General features: G+C 42.0%; 1 protein-coding gene across 3 annotated transcripts; it reads left to right on the top strand.

The window, feature by feature from the left end:
- The first annotated feature begins 790 nt into the window (after nucleotides 1–790).
- On the top strand, nucleotides 791–17294 carry LOC309369859 (mast cell carboxypeptidase A-like). 3 transcript variants are annotated; one of them, XM_081911256.1, is made up of 12 exons: nucleotides 791–923; nucleotides 5669–5853; nucleotides 6133–6208; nucleotides 8933–9057; nucleotides 9867–9963; nucleotides 10969–11070; nucleotides 11621–11722; nucleotides 12517–12627; nucleotides 13626–13716; nucleotides 14466–14668; nucleotides 15725–15809; nucleotides 17042–17294. In XM_081911256.1, the coding sequence occupies exons 2-12, from the start codon at nucleotides 5783–5785 to the stop codon at nucleotides 17227–17229; spliced, it is 1251 nt and encodes a 416-aa protein (XP_081767382.1). In that variant the 5' UTR covers nucleotides 791–923; nucleotides 5669–5782; the 3' UTR covers nucleotides 17230–17294. The 3 variants fall into 3 exon arrangements, with proteins under 3 accessions (XP_081767382.1, XP_081767380.1, XP_081767381.1); XM_081911254.1 differs by lacking the exon at nucleotides 791–923 and adding an exon at nucleotides 1526–1685; XM_081911255.1 differs by lacking the exon at nucleotides 791–923 and adding an exon at nucleotides 2725–3201.
- Nucleotides 17295–22188: the final 4894 nt, after the last annotated feature.

Genomic DNA, 22188 nt, shown 5'->3' with positions numbered 1-22188 from the left:
ACTGATATGTTTTGCTCATCCTTGATATTAATGAACTGCTTTAGAAAGACATTGCTATGGTCAAGCATGAACTTGGTTCAAATCAAAGCTCTGTTATGAATTTACTATATGACTCTATTACTATCTCTTGAACATCATCCCCTCCCCATCAGTTAAATGGGGAAAATAAATAGTGGCCTACTATTACAGGATTATTGTGAAGAGATTGCAATGGAGTACATTAAATTCACACAGAGCAGTAGCAAATAAATAAATGTTGGCAGGTTCTGCTTGTCATCTCAGAGTGATTTACTGATAAAATCTGCTTCTGAAATCCTCCCTTCAGCACATTATATGTTTTCCAGGACATCTGGTTACACTACACAGGGAAGGGCAGTATCTCAGCAGTAGATCTCATGTTTTGAGGGGAGGGGGAATCAAAACAACCTTACCAGACAGCTGAAGTGGGAATCAAAGGCCACCATGGTGGGCAGATCCCAGGTAACTCCAGAAGGCAGCCTCTGCCTTCTCCTCCCTGGGGGTGGGAGGAAACCAGCAGCAACCTCCTCTTCCCTGAGAGGCCACTGTAGAGGTGGCATTGGAGAGGGCTGCCAAGGAGGTGGCAGATCTCATCTTCAAGGAGTGTGCCACAACCATCACTGTCACTATGGCAGCTGACAGTAAAATCCTTGGGGGCCAGATCCTCTGCCCCTCTGGATCCTGCTGGCTGAGGCAGTTGCCTTATCTTGCCTCATGGGTGGGCTGGCCCTGTCACTACCAATCATGGTCAGTGTAATGGCCTAAATTGACCAATGGTCTAACCCAGTGTTAGCCAATTTCTTTGAGGACTGATTCTGCACTGGGACATGCCACAGCTGGAGTAAAGTCTGTTTCTGTCACAAGCAACAAAGGTGAAAGGACCAGAAGCAGATGGTCAAGGGCAGGTAGGAATCAAAGAGCAAGATACAAAAAGATAGTCAAAGTTGGGCTGGTAATCAGGAGCAGAGCAAAGCCACTCTTAGCACACACAAAAATTGCTTGGACTAATAAACTAGTTTGTCCTTGAGGGTTTTATAGGGCTTGGGGTGTGCTGATTGGCTTGTAGAGTCAAATAACAGCATGAAAACAAAGGAAGGTCCTTTAAGGCTAAAAGTGCAGCCTTGATCTCTAAGACCTCGTCTGTCTGGCCTTCAGAAGTATACCTGAATGGAACATAAGGCTCCAGACAGTTGCTGCTAGATACCTGCAGGTTCAAGACACAGCCTGGCACGTTATAGCTTCTGGTGATGTATGGCTTTTATACTGAACCAGCAATGAAGGGAGCTGCTGCATGGGTGTGTCCCAAGCCATGATTTTAGGGAGGGCAGTCTGACCAAACCTGTGGTCCTGCGTGCTTGACTTAGAATCTATGAGAGGAAACCTACCCAAGCACTTCCTTTGTTAAGGTACTGATATTGGTTGGCCAGTGAAACACTGCCATTTACGTGAGCTTAGAGATTGTCATAGGGACAGATGGGTGGACCTTTTCCCACTTCACCTGACTGTATGTGACATCATCCTGGGAAAACAATAGGCCTGGGTGGTGGTGGGGGCTTTGTGTGAGACTTTTGGCTTTGTGCTGCTCCCAAGAGCTATGGACTTCCCTGGAACACTAATGAGGAAGCAAGATCTATTGGGGTGTTAATGCTGCGAGCCCCTATACTCAGGTTGTATATCTGTGTAGATATGTATTGCGTCCCCAGTTAATTCAAGCATATGGATCTAATTTTCACCACTACGACCGCTTTTGCTCTCCATGAAATTTAAAATGTCTGAAAGTTATAAAAAAGTCTGTGTTTTTTGTAACCTCTTGCAGATACAGTACCGTACAATTTGTAGAAAGAATGGCTGGATCTAGACACATCAAAAAAGCATTTCAGGGAAAAACGTGTTGTAAACTTAGTAATGGGAAATCACTTTCGCGAAAGATGGGACTCCACAGTGCCATCTGGTGTCATTAATAATAATAATAATAATAATAATAATAATAATAATAATTTATACCCCATCCATCTGGCTGGGTTTCCCCAGCCACTCTGGGCAGCTCCCAACAGAATACTAAAAACACAATAAAACATCAAACATTAAAAACTTCCCTAAACAGGGCTGCCTTCAGATGTCTGCTGAAAGTCAGATAGTTGTTTATTTCCTTGACATCTGTTGGGAGAGCATTCCACAGGGCACTACGAAGAAGGCCCTCGGCCTGGTTCCCTGTAACCTCACTTCTCGCAGTGAGGGAACCGCCAGAAGGCCCTCAGAGCTGGACCTCATTGAACAATGGGGGTGGAGATGCTCCTTCAGGTATATAGATATATCAGTGTTTATAACGCATGTAAAGTGCTTTATCTTTACTAATGTAGCTGAATCCAATGTCAGCCAGGGAGAGAGCTGAATGCATGCAAGTGACTACTTGCCAAATGATATTGTTAACTACATAGCCACTTAATAAGATGGTCATTTTGTAACTTCCTGGCAAGTACTTCCCCAGGTTTCTGATTTACTGTGGATGTGTGGTGGCATTTTCCTCACCATTTGGCTGGGTGATACAGACCACAAGCCTACAAAATGGTTTTGCTCACTTGATAAATTACTGTCCATCTATATATTCAGCTATCTGTTGGAGCTTCTTGAGGATGAGCAATGGATGACCACTTAGAATGTTGCTTAGGCACTTCTCAGTTGCTATGACACCCAGGTATATGTGTACCAATTTAAAGAGAAATTGCCTTTTCACATTCTTCCTGCACAGACCAAAAGCTTTCACATTAAAAATCCAAAGAGAATTAATTTCCTGATGGGATTTAACATATCTCAGGCTGGGATGGAGACAACTCAGAACAAAGTATGATTGTTCTTGGGCTGCACAGTTCTTCTCATTCTTATCCCGTCTTCCTGGGAGATTGGTTTCAACTACATTCTCTGTGAAGATAGCTAAAGGGGAGAATCGTGAGATAAGTGAGCCACAGGGCATCTGCTCAGATCCACAAAAAAGAGATCCCTCTTTGCAGGATGTTTAACTGATCGGGTTGAGCCTGTGCCTAATGACTGAAGGAAAGCAACAGAAGTAGGAAGAGAAAAGAGAAAGACAGAAAATATAAACAAGGGATTTGAATCATCCTCATTCTCATAGGATGCAGACAAACATCGTCTTTATCACATCATCATAGCAAAACTGTGGTAAATGTAAGTAATCATGCCTATTTTAGGTGGACGTTGGATATCGAGAGTATGGCTAGAAATCCTTAATTGTTTGATTGGTTAGATTAAGCGATTGTTAAAACCTCTTGATCCACTAGTCCAATATGGCGACCAGGCACAGTTCAAGGCCCTGCTTTTTAGCACTTAAACTCCCAAACAACTTGAGACCAAGGTATCTATGGGATTGCCTTGCCCACTATATCACTGCCAAGCAGCTGTGCTCTTCAGATGGGGCACTACTGAGAGCAGCTTTTGATCCTGAGGTTCACTTAGCCTGTCCTAGAAACCAGACTTTTAGAATTGTAGATTCAGCTCTCAGTTACTATCTGAAATCAGACACCTGCCTAGCCTGATGGTGTTTAGGCAGCTACTGAAAACATTTTGGTTTAGTAAGGCTTTCCCTGAGGTGTAATTCAAGGCATTTGTGGAATTTCCTTTTATATTTGAGGAAATGGTTTTACTGCTTTTAGAGTTTGTATAGATGGCTTTATGGTTTTAGAGTATTCTTTATTTTATTTTGTTGTTCTTGGAGCTTGTGTTGCTGCATTTCATTCAGTTTTTACTGTGAACACCAGTTCCAATGGCTTTATGTCATGGAGTGGTCTATAGAGTTGGTTAATGAAATAAATAAATGAATCTTTAAAAGAGCTCACCAGTAGCCTGGCAAGGTCTTTAAAATGTTTTTTATTATTTTTTAAGTCAATGTCATTTTTTTAAACACACACACACCTGTGCCATTCTGCCAGTGCAGATCTTCCCTTTCCCCCAGCTGAAAGTGCCCCCAAAGGAAAGCCCTAAACTGGCCTGGGATCTATTAGATCCTAAGCCAGCCCCATTGCTGTCACATGACTGCATTCAGGCCAATTCATTTAAATAGAGTCCATTGGAACTACAGATGGGTGCACCATCACCCCCCAAAAATAGAAAATGCATAATCAAAAGAGCATTTTTTAAAACAATCTAGGGTTGCTACTTTCTGGCTTTCCTTTGATTTCTTCCAAATTCGCCCTACATGCCATGTGTCTGGGTTTTCCCCGACATTTTGCCAATTCAGTGAAACTCCACCCAGACCCCATTTTGCTGAGTGATTCCCAGATGTATGGTAGCTCTAAAAAATCATAAATTTGCTAATGTGTATGTATAGATACACATTTAGAAATAAATACTATCATTTATACAGAAATAGTGAGGAAGGTTGTAAGCAGGTGCCCTGCATACCTGCTCAGCATGCTATCCAAGTGTTAACCAGACTTGGACCAGACAGCCTTTCAAATAGAAGACACCCCACTTTAAAGTAGGACAAGTGGAGCCCTTTGAAGGGGAAAGTTGTAATAGATGAAAGAAGAGTAGTTTCTGCAGTAACAACAAACCGTTTGGAGAAAGTGTCAGTTAGAAAGCACAGTATATTGATAAGTGGCTGATAACAACAGCAAAATAAACCAAAGGAACAGATAGGGAGATATTTGACTCTGTGGGCAACAAAGGAAATGAGACTAAACTAAAGATAAGACCTAATCTTGAATGTACCTAAAATGAAAAGATCACCATAGGGTCCAACTCCTTGACATGCCTGGAGGCTGCCCCCCAGTGAACAAAAGGCAAAACAGCAAAGAAGAATTGCTTGCTTTAGGGCTTTTGTCCTGCAAAATTACATTCCTGAGGAAGGTACCACTAAAATCCAAATTGAATGGGGGCCCAGGGGATATCGTGGGAAGCAGGAGAGAGGCAATGAAATAGAAACCTGGGGTTTCATGAGGACCATGCAGAATTTGACCACCCACCTGCTCTTGGTTGAAGAGGAAGAAGATGCAACATTGATTTTTTTAAAAAAAAACTGTAATTAAACATTAGGCCTGCTCCCAAAATAAGCCAGGGCTGGGTTGGTGGAACCTAGGTTGACCCAGGGAAGGTTGGTCTGAGAAGTGGCCCTGAGATTGGGGCAAAGGGCAGATAAGAGGGCTGTGCACACTGCTAGCTAGTTCTCCCTGTCTGCATCTCAGTCTTTCCCTTCGAACCCAGCATTATTTGACTCTGGCTGTCATTGGCTATGACTCAACCTATTGTTGGTCTCCCAGCCTTCCCTCCTTCCAGTCTCAATGGACGCCAGCTACCACTGAATAAAACCCTCCTTCTGGTTGCCATCCAGGAGATGAGCCTGAATGGCTGCCCAGGTTGATGTAAGTGTAGGCGTTCCTTAGTGTACAGACGGAGAAGACTCTCAAAAATCAGTAGGGCTTCTCCTGAATATCACAAACCCATATCTAAGCCAATGGAATTAAAATATACCCCTGGATTCCACAATAGGTTTTTTTTCCCCATTCAAATTATGTACAGAAACATTACAGTTGGATGTAGCATCTCATGTTGATCACAAAGGTTTCCAGGAGGGTCACTCCCCCAATTAATTTGAAGGCACTAACAGGAGTTGTACTTGCATTAACTACAAGCATAGGCATAACAACAGAAACCTCATATCATCCCATGAATGCCCCTGAAGAAGTCAGCTGATCTCACCAAGCAGAGGAATAAATATGACAGGCATTGATTGCTGCAGAGGAAAGGAAACATGAAGTCCCTGTTGGCTTTGGGCTTGATTGCCACTGCTTTTGCTATCACTTGTCCTCGGCGTTTTGACAGGTATTTATCATTTATTTATTTATATCGTTCAATTTATAAACGGCTTGATTGCAAAAAGCAAAAAAAAACAAAAAAACGTTTACAAAAACGTAAAATAAAATAATGACATCATTTAAAAAAACTTTAAAACAACTATTTGAAACTTTCAAGAAATAAAATCAATCGGAATCTAAAACCAGATTAAAAGACATGTCAACGTTCTACATGTCTGGACGAAAGCAGAAGTTCTTTCAATTAATCCTGACATGCTACTCACTCCTTGACTTTTATGTCCTGCAGTGCAAAGGTGTTCCGTGTGAAGCCGCAGAATGAAAAGCAAGTGAGCTTCTTGAAATCCTTGGCAAGCAAAATACCGGTAAGATATTTTTACAGCTTGGATTCCCTCCCCCCACAATCCACCACCCTTTGTGTTTAGTGTTGGATTGTTGGATATCCTGTAAGAATCAGCAAGGCTATTGTTGTTGTTAAGAAAAAGAAAATCAACCTTGGGCGGTATTCAAATAGTGCATCCTTTCAGTTCAAGAATTTCCACTTGTGCAATGGGATTTTCTTCCCCCTCTGCTCTTCCTGCATGTGCCCCATGCGCTCCCCAAATCTATTCCAGTTGCTGAAGAAGCAAAGTCTGTGGCTTAGCTATGCACTGTATGGTACTTTCTGTTGTTGGTCGCAAAGCTCCTACCATCCATCTTCATTAGATGACTCCAGATTCTAGTATTATGAGAGAGGGAGAAGTTATTCTCCCTATACACTTAATTTTACCACACCCCTCCTTGTTCACCTTTTTGCACCCCCAAACCTTGTAGTCTTTCTTGATAGGAGAATATGTCCAACCCCCTTGATCGTTTTGGTTGCTCTTCTTTGCAACTTTTCCAGATTTTGTTGTGGTGTGGTAAAGTCTCTGGGGTTGCACATAGCATGAATTCCTCAAAAGGCCTGTGCATTAGGGATGGGGGATGAATTCAGTTCAGTTTGCATTTTAACGTGAACAGAACAATACTGTATGCAGATCTGAAACCTGGGTATTCTTTGAAATTTGCATGTCTCCCAGTTTTGCAATGCTGCTCACCAACAAAAACTGTGTACTAAATATACAGTGGTACCTCGGGTTACATACGCTTCAGGTTACAGACTCTGCTAACCCAGAAATAATACCTCAGGTTAAGAACTTTGCTTCAGGATGAGAACAGAAATCGTGTGGCGGCAGGAGGAGGCCCCATTAGCTAAAGTAGTACCTCAGGCTAAGAACAGTTTCAGATTAAGAACGGACCTCCAAAACAAATTAACCTGAGGTAGCACTGTATTAAAGAAAGTGTGCATATATGTGCATCTATTGGTGAAAATAACATGCAAAAATGGATTATATTAGGCAAGAATTGTATACAAAAAACCTGTATATTAAAAGAAATGCAGGCCCAAACGGTGGCGGTTTTTTTTTAAAAAAAAATGCAAAGTGATGCAAAAATGTGGCAAAATGAATTTAAGATTGAAAAATTAGAAATCGAGAGAGCCCCAGACTGACAGATTCATCCCTACTGTACATAGAGCTTTCTCCATGTACACCCTCATGATCCTAGGATCCTGATCAAATTTTCAGGAATCCTGCAAAAGCTACAGCCCTCAGACATGTGAACAAAGCTTACACTTCTACATGCATAGGGAACTACCATCAGCCAAGTATGTGGAAAACAGTAGAGGAGTGGAACCTCACACCTGATCCTCCTCAAATATACACACATGCACATTTGGTGCAGACACTGAAAACATGTGACTAGGAATCTGGTTCTCTTCTCTTCACATTCCTCTTGAAAGGGTAAAGAGGAATGTTGTCAGTCTCCAAAAAAGGCATTAATTTACTGCAAAGGCCTTAACACCCATCTTTTCATACAAAAAATTCTCAAAACGGATCCAGAGTTCACCATATCTTTGAGGAGACCGCAGGAGAGAAATGGCCCACACTTGCAAAGCCATTCAACACATATAGTGGTAAAATAGCTGTTTGTTGACTTTAGGCCAATTTGCTGCACTCGTCTTTCCTCTGTCCAAAGTGCTTTGCTAGACAAATGTAAACATGTCTTAAAAGCCTTGACATTTTAATAGGACTTTCTTCAAAAATGTTGTATGATTTCAATGTTTTTTGTTCCCTTGCAACTCAAGGCCTTTAAACATGCTTTGCTAGTTGTGAGCCAAATAAGAACAAAAAAACACCCCAAACATATAATCACCCTTGTCGAATGATGTGAGGTAAGAATATTCTCCAAAGAATATTCTCTGCTAGAAAATTCTCCGGAGAATATTCTCCACAAATGTAAATTCTATGTTGTCTACACAGCTGCTTTAAATGTACACACCTCATTAATCGAGAATATTCTCCAAAATATTCTCCAAAAGATTATTCTCAAGAATTGGTCCATGGGGTCACAAAGAGTTGGACACGACTAAACGACTAAACAACAACAACAACCCTAGTCTAACCTCATCACTAGATGACATTTCCCTCCATCCTTTCCCTACCAAGGGATTCTTTTGAGGCTCAGCCCTAGCACACTGGTTTTCAATACTAGTTTTTCAATCCAAGAAAACACAGGCTGGCATATAAATTTGTTTTGATGGGTCTTCCTTGTAAATGCAAAACGAATCTTTTAGCTGCAGCCTGTGCTTTTTCCAGACACTGTTCCTCTGTGGTTTTAATTCTCTGAGAGAAGATTGTCCTATTGTGTAGGATAGTACTTTCCTTTGGGAACATAATGGCACTTCTCCTCTGCAGCAGATAGGAGAAACCATTAAACTCCAGCTTCAGGTGGAACCACTGTCCAAACCCTTTGGTAATGTGGCAATGGATGGACCCAGAAAGAGCAGGTATTCCTGCAGCAGTAACAGTAATCCAAATTAGAAAATTTAAAGTTATTCTAGAATTTGGCTGCAAATAAAAGATTTCTGATCTTTCAGGTCCATCAAACAAGCTTAATATGGCCAGTTTTTAAGATGCTGGGGCATTCTACTTTGTAAAGCTAGAGATTTCTTCAAAAACTACATCCATGTTGACTTCCGTCTTGACTCCTTGACATTTCTTCCTGTGCAGATTGACTTTTGGTATCCAGACTCGGCATCGCATATAGTCAACCAGATGGAAGTGAATTTCCTTGTCCGTGCTGAACAGTCCAATACTACTAAGACTCTCCTGGAGCAGAACGGCCTACATTATGAGTGGGTGATGCTTAAATATTTGTTACACCTGGTTGCTAGCCGTTTGGAAAACTGTGTAGATTCTAGCAGGCTCTTCTTATGTTCCTAAGAGCCAATGGAGTATCTATGGCACAAATAGTCAACAGTAGTTTTATCCATGCAGAGATAATGGTGGGTTTATCTGTGTACATATCCACACTGCACACTTAAACTGGTTTAATGTTCATTCTCAGGGGATCCTTGACACTCTAGGTACTGAGGAATCTCCACCAAGTCACAATTCCCAGGGTTTTTTTTGTCACTTAAAGTGACACTTATATAAGTATGCAGTTGTCCTAATATGCCCTTGGAGTTCTCATTTATGAGTAGAATTTGACCCACAGGTGATGCAATGCATTTTTCTTCTTCTTCCTTAATTAGTTAATGAATCATAGCCCCAAGACAGCAGATGTTCTTAGTTTCGTTCTGCTGTTAGAAAAGCTTCATTGCTGCTTGTATCAGATAAACCAGGCATGTCCAACTTTCAAGAGACTGAGATCAAAATTGTGGAGCTGAGATATACCATCACCATATTGGATGAACCATGTGCTTTAACAGACCTGGTCCAGCTAAAGTCAGTTGTGACTAAAATGACATTGAAACCGACGGAGAAAGTTTGTCACACATCATTCTCAATGGAATGGGAGTCACGACCAACTTTTAGCCAAAATGAGCCCCATCATTTTTATATTAAAAGGTGTACAAGTTGTGTGATGCATAAAACTTACATATTGAATTGATCCTGTGCATGACAGGACATGATTTTGCTTGTGGTGTTTTGTATCATGCAGGATTTTATTTCAAAACCTGCAAGAAGAGATTGACAAGCAACTTGAAAGGAATTCTCCCGCCAGCTACAGTTACACGAAATATAATGAATGGCACAAGGTACAGGATACATTTGATGACCTTAAAGGGAAGTATTCTCAGTAGTCAGAAGTAGCACTGGTTTCACTCAGATAGGACTGGAGACACAGCTCCATTAGAAAAGAAAAAGAAAAAAGAAAAAAAAACAGCACTTTGATTGCATTATAAACATGCAACACCAGATGGTGCTGGAGAGCAAAAACAATTCTTTGCGATTTCACATGGTTAAAGGTAAAGGTACCCCTGCCCGTACGGGCCAGTCTTGCCAGACTCTAGGGTTGTGCGCTCATCTCACTCTATAGGCCAGGAGCCAGCGCTGTCCACAGACACTTCCGGGTCACATGGCCAGCATGACAAGCTGCATCTGGCGAGCCAGCGCAGCACACGGAACGCCGTTTACCTTCCCGCTGGTAAGCGGTCCCTATTTATCTACTTGCACCCGAGGGTGCTTTCGAACTGCCAGGTTGGCAGGCGCTGGGACCAAACGTCGGGAGCGCACCCCCCCACGGGGATTCGAACCACCGACCATGCGATCGGCAAGTCCTAGGTGCTGAGGTTTTACCCACAGCGCCACCTGCGTCCCATTTTACATGGTTATAATGATTTAATTTCTGATTTATTTATAGCGGTGGGGTTTCTGTATGTAGCTGCACCGCTGGTCTTATTTTGTGTTGTACTTGGGTATTAGCATCATCATCATCATCATCATCATTCCATGTATATCCTGCCATTCATCAAGTAATCTCAAGGCAGGTTTCATAAAAACAGCAATAAAAAACCAAACTGTATATCAAGTACAGAATATAAAACAACAACTAAAAATTAACAGTTGACAAACAAGTAACTCATAAAGGACCTGGGGTTCAGACACCCCTGTGCTGGAAAGTGTGAGACCACTGCTACTGTCCGTCCATATTTTAGTCATCTGGTGTCACAAACTTCAGTTCCAATTAAAAAGGAATCATCTGTGCATCACTAGCATTTAATCTGCTGCTAGCTGAACCATTTATATTTTATTTTATTCAGATTTCTGATTGGACTGCCAGAATTGCAAAAAAGAAGCCAAAGTTGATTTCCCGCCTTCAGATTGGAAAAACCTTTGAAAATCGGCCCATGTATATCCTTCAGGTATGACGCTCTTTCCACAGCAATATTCAAAGAATGGGAAAGATGCTCAAGAGCAGGGGTGGGGAATCTTCAGCCCTCCAAATGTTTCTGGACTACATCTCCTATCCACCCCAGCCAGCATGGTGAATAGTCAAGACAACATCTGGAGGGACAAAGGTTCCCCAGTCTTCCTCCAGCATATCCTATTACTTTAATGAGAAAAACAAAAAGACTTGTATCCAAATCCTATGCAAGGCTATGACCCAGGTTTTAGAGGGCTCAGCTGGGCTTATTTTTTGAGGAAGAGGAAGTGTTTGTAAGATTGTAACCCTGGAAGCTATAAAGGTTTGCTACACAATTGCAGCATTGCTTAAAAGCGAAAATCCATTTCTGAAAGGTTCTCAGAAAGGAACTGACACATCTGTGTAGTTTTACACACACACACACACACACAGAGAGAGAGAGAGAGAGAGAGAGAGAGAGAGAGAGAGAGAGAGAGAGAGAGAGAGAGAGAGAGATGTACCAGCAGCTTACAAATTGTTCCTAACCACGGAAAATGTTTCAAAAGCAGGTTGGGAAACAAAAGGGCAGCAAAAAGGCCATCTTCATGGACTGTGGAATTCATGCAAGAGAGTGGATTTCACCTGCATTTTGCCAGTGGTTTGTGAAAGAGGTTAGTTAACCATCAGTCCTATTTACCTGCAATGTCTTAGTGGCTGAACCTCAGAAAGTTTCCTTTACTATGCAACACCTCCCAACAGCGATAATCAATTCCAGTCTTACCAATATCACAGCAGGAGAAGCAAGAGGGGGGGGAATCAAAGGCTCCTTTCTGCCAGCAAACAAATTGTGAATGTGCTCCAGTCTGGTTTAACAAAACATGGCGCAGGCCACTTCCAGACTGTCACTATTTTGCAGGTGAGATTCAATCGCATATCAGCAAATTTAGGCTGTGCGATTAAAGTGGACTTGGCATGCTTGTGCAACAAGCCCCCAACCCCTGCAAAATCAGACTTTTTATAGTAAGCATAGTGGTGGGAAGACTGCATTGCAAAGTGCAGGACAACTATTGCTAAAAGTTATTGCTTTGCAAACCAAGTGAAATGAAGACCCAATCAATAGCAAATATTGCATATTCTTTCCAGAACTTTGTGCAAACAAATCAGGATAAATGGTCAATAAACAGGTGATCTGGAAACCACCATAGATACGAAGTTGACTCTTTGCCTTTGGGATTGTTCTAGAAAAGTGATTCGCGATGATTAGGATGAAGATTAGCTTCTGCAGAGAATCTGTTGTCATGCAGTATGATGAACTGCAGAGACAATCCTGTGTGCACTTATCTGGGAGTTAGGCCCACTGTGGAGAGTGAGACTTACTCCTGAGTAAGTACACATAGAATTGCATTGTAATTTGCTTTTAATCCTTGAGTAAAACTGACTTCTAAACCCTCAAATGTATCACCAGGCCATCAGGACTTACGGAAAGGACAAGGCTATGACAAATCTGCTGGACAACATGACGTTCTACATCCTTCCCGTACTCAACATAGATGGCTATATCTGGAGTTGGACTTCGGTATGGTACACATCTTCCTGCTTGCAAAAGCTACTTTTAGCAACTTAAATCTTCATCTGTGATTTTAAAGGGCAAAAACTCTGGGTTGGTGTGCAATGAAAATGGGATATTTGTGTGCTCTTGTGGGTTGGTACAGTGAAAATGGTTTGAGGAGGGCAAACAAGATATAATGAAGTCCATACCTGCTCAAGAGCAACTGCCCTAATTCTGGCCTCATGTGCTCTAGACATTCAAAGCAATACCATACTACCTTGAACTGTCATGATTTCCCCCCAAAGAATCAAGGGAACTGTAGTTTGTTAAGGGGGCTGAGAGTTGTCAGGAGACCCTGATTTCCCTCACTGAGTTGCAATTCCAATAGGGCTCTGGTAAGAAACAGGATTATTATACCCCCCCCCCCCGGGGCAGTGGTGTAGTGTGGGGCTGCAGGGGGGCCGGCCGCACCGGGCGCAACATCTGGGGGTTAGGGTTAGGGGGCGCAAATCCATGGGTTAGGGGGTCAAATTACTTGCCTTGCCCCGGGTGCTGACAACCCACGCTACGCCACTGCCCCGGGGGGGGGGGTATGCTAACAACTCCCAGCACCCAAACTATAGTTCTCATAATTCTGTATAGTGCAGATAGACCCCCTAAGGTAAGGTTACCAGATGTCCCCATTTCCCGGGGATAGTTCCCGGATTTACAAATCAGTTCCCATACAAAATCCATTGAAGTTGAAAAGTGTCCCCGGATTCATTGAAAAAAATCTTTACAGTAGCATGTGCTCACATGAGGAGCCTGAGAGACAGAATTTACAGTGAGAGGATCATAATGTCAAACACAAATTCATTTAGTGCATTATTTTTTATTGCATTGCCTTCCTAGTTTTAAATATGAAAGTCTTCGTTTTAACCATGGGGGCTTTGTGCTCAAAATCAATTCAATCTGTTGATCATTTGTTAAGGGGTTGGGGGGATCCATATATCTGTCTGAAGTTCCTCAATTGTTTTGTCGTCTAGGATCGCTGTTGGAGAAAGAATCGCTCTAATGTAACCAGCAATAAATGTATTGGTGTTGACCTCAACAGAAACTTTGATGCTGCATGGGGCAGTAAGTATTCTTTGTTTTTTAAAACACACACACACTTGCAACTAAACCTCTGAATTTTTTTGAATATAACTCTGAAGCCACACCACACTATGTGGACATTACTTCCTCCCCTCTCAATTTAATATTTTGGTTTCCAAGACATCTTGGCATTGGCAAAAAAAAAAGAAAGGGGTATTTTGTACAGCAAATATAAATTAACATGACATCCTTCTTAGCTTTGTTAAATTAGTTTTGTTAAATCAAATAAACACGCTACATCAATTCTTCATCCATTTTGGATTGGAGGAAAATTTTCAATTCAAACACTTTCAGGAAAACCTATATTGACCTTCTGTAGCTAATTAAACGGACGCGGGTGGCGCTGTGGGTAAAAGCCTCAGCGCCTAGGGCTTGCCGATCGAAAGGTCGGCGGTTCGAATCCCCGCGGCGGGGTGCACTCCCACTGCTCGGTCCCAGCGCCTGCCAACCTAGCAGTTCGAAAGCACCTCCGGGTGCAAGTAGATAAATAGGGACCGCTTACCAGCGGGAAGGTAAACGGCGTTTCCGTGTGCTGCGCTGGTGCTGGCTCGCCAGAGCAGCTTTGTCACGCTGGCCATGTGACCCAGAAGTGTCTCCGGACAGCGCTGGCCCCTGGCCTCTTAAGTGAGATGGGCGCACAACCCCAGAGTTTGTCAAGACTGGCCCGTACGGGATGGGGTACCTTTACCTTTACCTAGCTAAATAAAAGTAAGTCTTCTCTTCACCAACAGCTGTGGATGCTTCCAAAGATCCTTGTACTGAAAATTTTTGTGGACCGTCAGCAGAGTCAGAACCAGAAACGAAAGCAGTTGCAGCATTCATCCGCAGCCATCTTTCTTCAATCAAAGCCTATCTGTCAATTCATTCCTACTCTCAGATGATATTGTTCCCTTATGGATATACTTTGAACAAGGCACCCAACCACGACGAACTGGTAATATCTTCTCTAACCTGGCACTCTCCAGACGTTTTGGACAGCCTTAGTATGACTGAGTTGATGGGAATTATAGTTCAAAAAATATCTAAAAGGCACCAGGCTGGGAAGTGGGGGGGGGATCCATATTAGAGCAATACCTGCATTAGTCCAACCAAATATGTCACAAATTAATGTTCAAGCTTCTGAGTTCTCCCCAACTATTTATTTAGATTGTAACTGAAGCAAGTTGGGGATGGGATGAAGGAGGAAACTTTTGAAAAGCCCTAAACAGCCTCGGTCCAGTATACCTGAAGGAGCGTCTCCACCTCCATCCTTCTGCCTGGACACTGGGGTCCAGCACTGAGGACCTTCTGGCGGTTCCCTCGCTACAAGAAGCCAAGTTACAGGGAACCAGGCAGAGGGCCTTCTCAGTAGTGGCACCCGTCCTGTGCAATGCCCTCCCATCAGATGTCAAAGAGAAAAATAACTACCAAACTTTTAGAAGACATCTGAAAGCAGGCCTGTTTAGGGAATCTTTTAATGTTTAATAGGTTATTGTATTTTAGTGTTTTGTTGGAAGCCGCCCAGAGTGGCTGGGGAAACCCAGCCAGATGGGTGGGGTATAAATAATTATTATTTATTATTATTATTATTAAATGGTTCAGTTGGGTATTCTGCATCTTTTGGATTGAACCCAAGGCTGTTGGGGGGAGAGAACACACAATGGTTGACCCTCCCAGGTTCCATCTAGAGACTATGGCAATGTTAAGATTACCATTAACTCTGGGTCTAGTGTGCTCCCACAGCTGGTTTTGAAGCTGTGTGCACATGACATTAGACCCACAATTCATATATATATTCTGTAGTTTATTGAGAAATACTGCTGTCTGGTGTGCATCCCATCAAACTGGCTTCCATCAGATTTGAAGACATAAACCACATTCACTTTGCAGTTATATGGGTTCATATGGGACAAATAAGAAAACATCAGCTATTTCTGCCCCCGTTTCCCTTTTTGTCAGAATATTCCACCACCACAAATGGCTTGTTTTGTTTTGTTTCATTTAAAACCAGAATGAACTCGCAAAGAAAGCTTCCCAAGCTATAGCCAGCCTGTATGGTAAAAAATACAAGTATGGGACATCAGCACTGACAATCTGTAAGTATTTGAAAGACTTCATCTCTCTGTAAACATAACACATTCAGAATCGTTGTGCTTAGGACTGCAAGGGCTTCCTTCACTACACATGTGAAAGAAAAGTAGAAACTGTGGCATGTAGATATAGTGTTGGAAAAAGTGCCGCCTATAGAATTTCTTCCTGTCATGCACCACCACACAAGGTTGTGTTCTCCTAACAACATCAGTGTAGAAAAGGCTTCCACCTATCAGTTCAGTTCTGGGCTCCTCTGTTCCTAATAAGAGCCTGGCTAAGCCAGCCGGGAGATGATTCTGTTATACTGAAATTTTGCTCCTCTGAAATATACTTGGAATTGAGTGTGAATTTCATGCTCTTTATTCAGCTCATAGTAGCAATGAATGAATCTTTCTCCAAAACGTCTAGCTATATATACATTATTTACACAATGGGCCCCGCGTGATTGGCTAATTCCGGGCTGCTCCTGTAGGTCAATTAGGCTGCGGATTCACCTCCTCCAGAAGCCTGATTGGCTGCTCCTGCAGGCCAATCGGGTTGCTGATTCACTTCCACCTGGAGCTGGATTGGGTGGCTCCTGCGGACCAATCAGACAGCTGCATTCTGGATCCTATTGTTCTAGGATTCAGCTCAGTACATAACACCCTCACAAATAAATAAGTTGCCCTGATCCTGGGCAGCCAAGGAGGGGGAGGCCTAGAGACCCTTTTAGACTGTGTGGAGAAAGGATACATATAAATGGAGTATTTTAAGCTCTATCCGTGGCATGTTGGGTTATGAAGTAGAGGTGGAATAGAAAATCAATTCCATTTGCATTTAATGTGAAACTACCGAATTCACTATCCTTCACAATTGGCACTTTTCCAGATTTTGCAGGACAGTTCTTCAACCTAGTAATGTTTACCCAAAAAAGAAGTGTCTACCAAGGCAAAGTGTGCATAAAATTGCAATACTTGTGAAAATAGCATACAAAAATGTGCAATATAAAGGCTTTATGTGTTGTAGCCATCAAGTGTTGTGCATGAATGTGTGAATCGACCTTTGATCAAGGCTTAATTTGATTCTGCGCTTATCAAAGGTCATCCTCTAAACCTATTTTGAATGTCATTGAGAAGTCCTAAGAAACCAGATGAAATAATAAACAAGCAACAATAACATTTCCCTCTATTTTTTTCTTGCTGTGTTCTCTGTAGCAGGCTAGCAGCAATTACTGTAATTTTCTTGTCCTGTTTTGCAGATCCTTCCTCTGGTTGTTCCGATGACTGGGCTTACAATCAGGGTATCAAATACTCCTTCACCTTTGAGCTTCGTGATAGGGGCAAATATGGGTTCTTCCTTCCTGAATCTGAGATCAAGCCAACTTGCCAAGAGATTATGCTGGCAGTCAAGCTGATGGCCAGTCATATCCTCAGCCGGACAATGTAATGAGGACTACTGCTTTATGGTGTATTGCAGAGCTTTGGAAAGTAATAAATCAGCACGTTTACAGACGAAGGATTTGGGGTGTCATTATTAGCCTTGGATAGGACACCAGGGATCCCTGGGCTGAGGACAGCAAAATATCTAACTAAGCCTCTTCCAGGTTCAAACATAGCAGCAGCTTCTTAGAAATCCACTAGTAGATCCCGCAATCGGCCTTCCTCTCTTACAAACTTAGGGAACAATTGGGCTGGTAAATGAAGGCAGTGGCAATATCTTCATGTGTATCATGTTTCTGAGACCGTGAAAATGTGTAGTGTCATCTACCTTCAGAGTCACATCAGAAAGTGTTAAGTTGTGGGTGAACGCATCAGACGACACAGCGATTCTTCAAACAGCTCTTGTTTATTCACAGGCCAGAACAGAACTGAACTGAAGGATTCGGCCAGCCTGATTATATACTAGAACGCAACAGTAACCATTTTCTGTAACTATCCAATCACTGAACGTTACTTTAAATCCCTTATTTGCATATGTGGACCTGAGTGAAAACTATCTACAGCAGGGTGAGAACTTCAGTACATAACAGAAAGATTCAATTATTCCTCTATAAACGCAAATGTTTGCTTGCAGAAGAGCCATCACTTGATGGTAAAGCAATTGTTTTGCATGCAGAAAGTCCCCAGTTCATTCCCTGGTATCTCCAGGCAGGAAAGACCCCCTGCCTGAAATCCTGGACAGCTGCTGCCAGCCAGTGAAAGCAATACTGAACTACTTGAACCTATGTTCCTACTTACTTGCTTTCATCAAAATACAGTATGTATCTATTACTCTTCATCAAAAATGGATTCCATGGCAACCTGCAATAGATAGATAGATAGATAGATAGATAGATAGATAGATAGATAGATAGACAGATAGATATAAATGCAGCTCCACCATAAACATGGAGTCCTAACCTTAGGGATCCACGCATGAAATTAAATTAAACTGGGATCACTGATATATATGTTTCCTGCCTATGGGTTTTCTCCCTTTGTGTCTCAAATGGAAAATTCCTGACACATCCTGCTTTTCGGAAACAGCAGCTTAAAATCACTATTTTAACCATTTGGGTTAAAAAGCTCAACAACTTTGCATGTGTTGCAAGTTAAGATTCCTTAGATTGGAATCTCACTAACCTATTGTATCACAGAATCTTGTAAACATAAATAAGAGTTTAGGATTTATCAATTTTTATTGCATGAAATTGTATTAGAGGTCTATTGAAAACCTGCTTTTTATTTTTTATTCACATTTTTAAAAAATGAATAGTATAATTGGGGGGGGGGAATTGAACTTCCAAACATTCAGTCCATCAGTAATTTAACTCTTCTCTTCTCCAAACCATTTAACCCTTCCTCAAAGAACTAGAGCTGCCTCTTAGATATCCTTCCACCCTCCAAGTATCTCAATCCCATGGAAGACCAAGTCTTGATTTATCAAAGCACTCAGTCAGAATGTTAGCATTTCGCATTAAACCAGCAGAGGGCATTAACACATCAGAGTGATGCTCTGACTAGGAAAAAATATCTTTGGGGGGGGGGAGCATTAATCTCATGGCAAGCTGCCTATGGCTATGCATCAGGATATGCAGACTGGCTGTTTCAGAAAGTGTGGATTTGTTATGTTTGTCTTTATATGTGAGCTGCATCAAATTCATCCCCAGTTCCAGAGAGAGAGAGAGAGAGAGAGAGAGAGAGAGAGAGAGAGAGAGAGAGAGAGAGAGAGAGAGATCCTTTCTTTTTCTGGGATCAAACCTTTCTTTTTCTGTAATCAAACCTTGATTACACTCCACTGTTGTAAACAAGTTTTCTCTGGGTCCAGTTCTGATACTAGAAGTGAGGCAGGCAGGGTGGGGTGAAGTGTCTATTCTGATAAGTTCAAGAGATACTTGCAACTTAAGAATTTACGTCAGGCATTTCTTAGACTATAATACCATTCCCATCCAATGAAGTGATAAAGCAGATCAACAAGGTGAGACTGGTACCCAGGAGTTATTTACAACACTACAGAGTAGACCTAGAAGAGAAAAAGCACTCCATTATACAGTGGTACCTCGGGTTAAGAACTTAATTCGTTCCGGAGGTCTGTTCTTAACCTGAAACTGTTCTTAACCTGAAGCACCACTTTAGCTAATGGGGCCTCCTGCTGCTGTTGCGCCGCCACTACACGATTTCTGTTCTCATCCTGAAGCAAAGTTCTTTTTTAAAAATATATATATATTAATTTTCCAACATACATTTATAATATCCAATCAAAATTATCACATATTTTCTCTTTTAGACTTCCTTCAGCCTCTCTGACAATCCATTATTCAGTTTTTTAATTACGCATTTCCTAATTTTTTTTTATTGCATTTTTTATACCTTCACCCTCTTATTTTTCTTCAATACAATATTCCTCAAACATTCACAGAGCTTCTTGAAATCCCACTAGCATTATTTGCTCATCACATATACATTTCAAATAGTCTGAAAATTTTCCCCAATCTTCGATGAACTTGTGGTCTCGTAGATAACTAATCTTCCCTGTTAGTTTGTCCAGTTCTGCATAATCCATCAGTTTCATTCTCCATTCTGCTAACGTCGGCAATTGTTCCTGGGTGATTTACCCAAGGTAATATTTCTGGGTTAGCGGAGTCTGTAACCTGAAGCGTATGTAACCCGAGGTACCACTGTATTATCAATAATCTACAGCCCATCCTGGACAATGTTATATTACTTCCCTCTCATAGACTTCGAGTGGTAGCCCTCTCTTTGCTTACAGACACCTACTCGGTAGCAACAGCAGGTCACCTAACAGTGGCACAAAGGCAGACTCTTTCTGCAACAAACCCAGATGCCAACTCTGTCCCCATATCTACTAGGCAACACTATTAGAGGAACTAGTAATGTCAGCCCCAACACTATTAGAGGAACTAGTAATGTCAGCCCCAACACCAAGGATTCCTTCACTGGCTCATCTTCCACTATCTATGAGATGTATTATCATCCACCAGCCATGCTCTTCCACATTACACATAGAACAAACAAGTCAGTCTCCATACAAAAGATTAAACACACCACCAGTGTGGTGTAGTGGTTAAGAGTGGTAGACTTGTAATCTGGTGAACCGGGTTCGTGTCTCTGCTCCTCCACATGCAGCTGCTGGGTAACCTTGGGCTAGTCACACTTCCCCGAGGTCTCTCAGTCCCACTCACCTCACAGAGTGTTTGTTGTGGGGGAGGAAGGGAAAGAGAATGTTAGCCGCTTTGAGACTCCTTAGGGTAGTGATAAAGCGGGATATCAAATCCAAACTCCTCCTCCTCCTCCCCCTCCTCTTCTTCTAATCTGACCTCAGAAAGGGAGATATTCAGAAATCAATGGGATAACATTTCAGCCTCTGAAGACACTCTGCTGCCGATCTTAAGGTGGTCGTTCTTCAACAAGGGAACTTCAAAGGGAGACTCCAGCTTGAAATGACTCAGTAATAAGGTATAAAGTTCAGTTCTATCATCTGCGACCTCAATCACACTAAGATCCTTTTATCACACTGCATATAGACTCCCAATGCCTGGGTGTTTGTGGTACTACTTTTGGAATGTGAATGCCGCTTAAAAAAAATTTTTTTTTTACATGTATCTAACCTTTAACATAATTATCAGAGTCAGGATTATCTATCTATTTCTATTTTATTCCCCTGTAACCTCGCTGCTTTTAATCTTGCTCCCACTACTATACAACCATGTGATATTGCAACTTTGGATAACCATGCATATGATGAAATGAGCTCTAGTCCACAAAAGCCATACCATAATAAAAAATTAAGGTGCCACAAATCTCTAACTTTTGCAGCAACAAACAAACATGAATATTCCCTGGGAAATCTTTATTTTGCCACATTTTATAAAGCTCTTACCCAAGCATGAGGAATCTATGGACCTCCGTGTGTTGCTGGATTCCAGCTACCATAATTCTGGACCCTTAACCCCACTGGCTAAGGTAGATGGAAGTCGAACAGCATCTAGGTCCTACAGATTCCCCATCCTTGCTTTAACTATTTCTGAGAGTATGGGGACTTCCACACTGCCAGGTGCGATGCAATCCCATCCCAGCAAATTGACACTGTGCTAATATACTGAGTTGGGAGGTTGTGCACAGCAACCCAAAAGATCTGACTTTTTGCATTAAGTGATGGTGAAATGCACAGGAAACTAGTCTAGGATAACACTTGCTTGGATACAATGCTGTCTAGCCTCCCCTAAAAACAAATCAGGATGAATGCTCAATAAACAAGTCATCTTGAAGCACACCATGTCTCTGAATCCCTTTCTGCTGTGTGACACCAACTTGTGAGGGATCAATTTACGTGGCAAAACACATCTTCCACACTCTCTAAGGAAATGATTGAGTGGCTTCTGAGAATGCAGAGGTTGTCCATTCCTGCTCTAAAGGATGGCAATTCCTCTTCAGACTTCCGACAAAACTATCTGTTCCAAACTATATTGTATAAACTGCTGAACTAAGTCCAGTTCCCATCAGTAGATGCAAGGAATGGATGCCACTTAGCATATAGCCTGATGGTCTGTCTCCAGAATGACTGAACAGCTTTCTCCAACAATTGCATGACTCCAGAATTGTGGCTACCAGGAGACAAGACTCCTGAAAGCTCACAGATACTTAAAAGCAAAACAACTTTGCACAGCATTGCCATAAATTTCAGCAACTTTGTGGAGATCGATGGAAGTGTCTTCCATAATGATGGATCCATATTAATTTGGGGTTTATCTAAAGTGTGTGTGATATTGTTCAAGGGGTGGTGGCCACAACTACAGGAGCATTCACACATTCTCACAGATCAGCATCTTCCAGGCACACATGATCCCTCAGCCTGAATTTAAATTTTGAGCCATGGCTGTTTCCCAGAAACTTCTGCCAATGTCAG

Source organism: Podarcis melisellensis, assembly GCF_964234715.1.
Source record: "Podarcis melisellensis genome assembly, chromosome: 5".
Classification (NCBI taxonomy): domain Eukaryota; kingdom Metazoa; phylum Chordata; class Lepidosauria; order Squamata; family Lacertidae; genus Podarcis; species Podarcis melisellensis.
The sequence above is the reverse complement of the archived record's forward strand: the minus strand, read 5'-3'. Positions and strand labels throughout refer to the sequence as shown.

Coding starts and splice junctions, on each gene's coding strand:
- LOC309369859 (XM_081911256.1), top strand. CDS start 5,783: ATGAAGTCCCTGTTGGCTTTGGGCTTGATTGCCACTGCTTTTGCTATC. Junction 5,854..6,132: donor TGTCCTCGGCGTTTTGACAG/GTATTTATCATT, acceptor TATGTCCTGCAG/TGCAAAGGTGTTCCGTGTGA. Junction 15,810..17,041: donor GACATCAGCACTGACAATCT/GTAAGTATTTGA, acceptor CCTGTTTTGCAG/ATCCTTCCTCTGGTTGTTCC.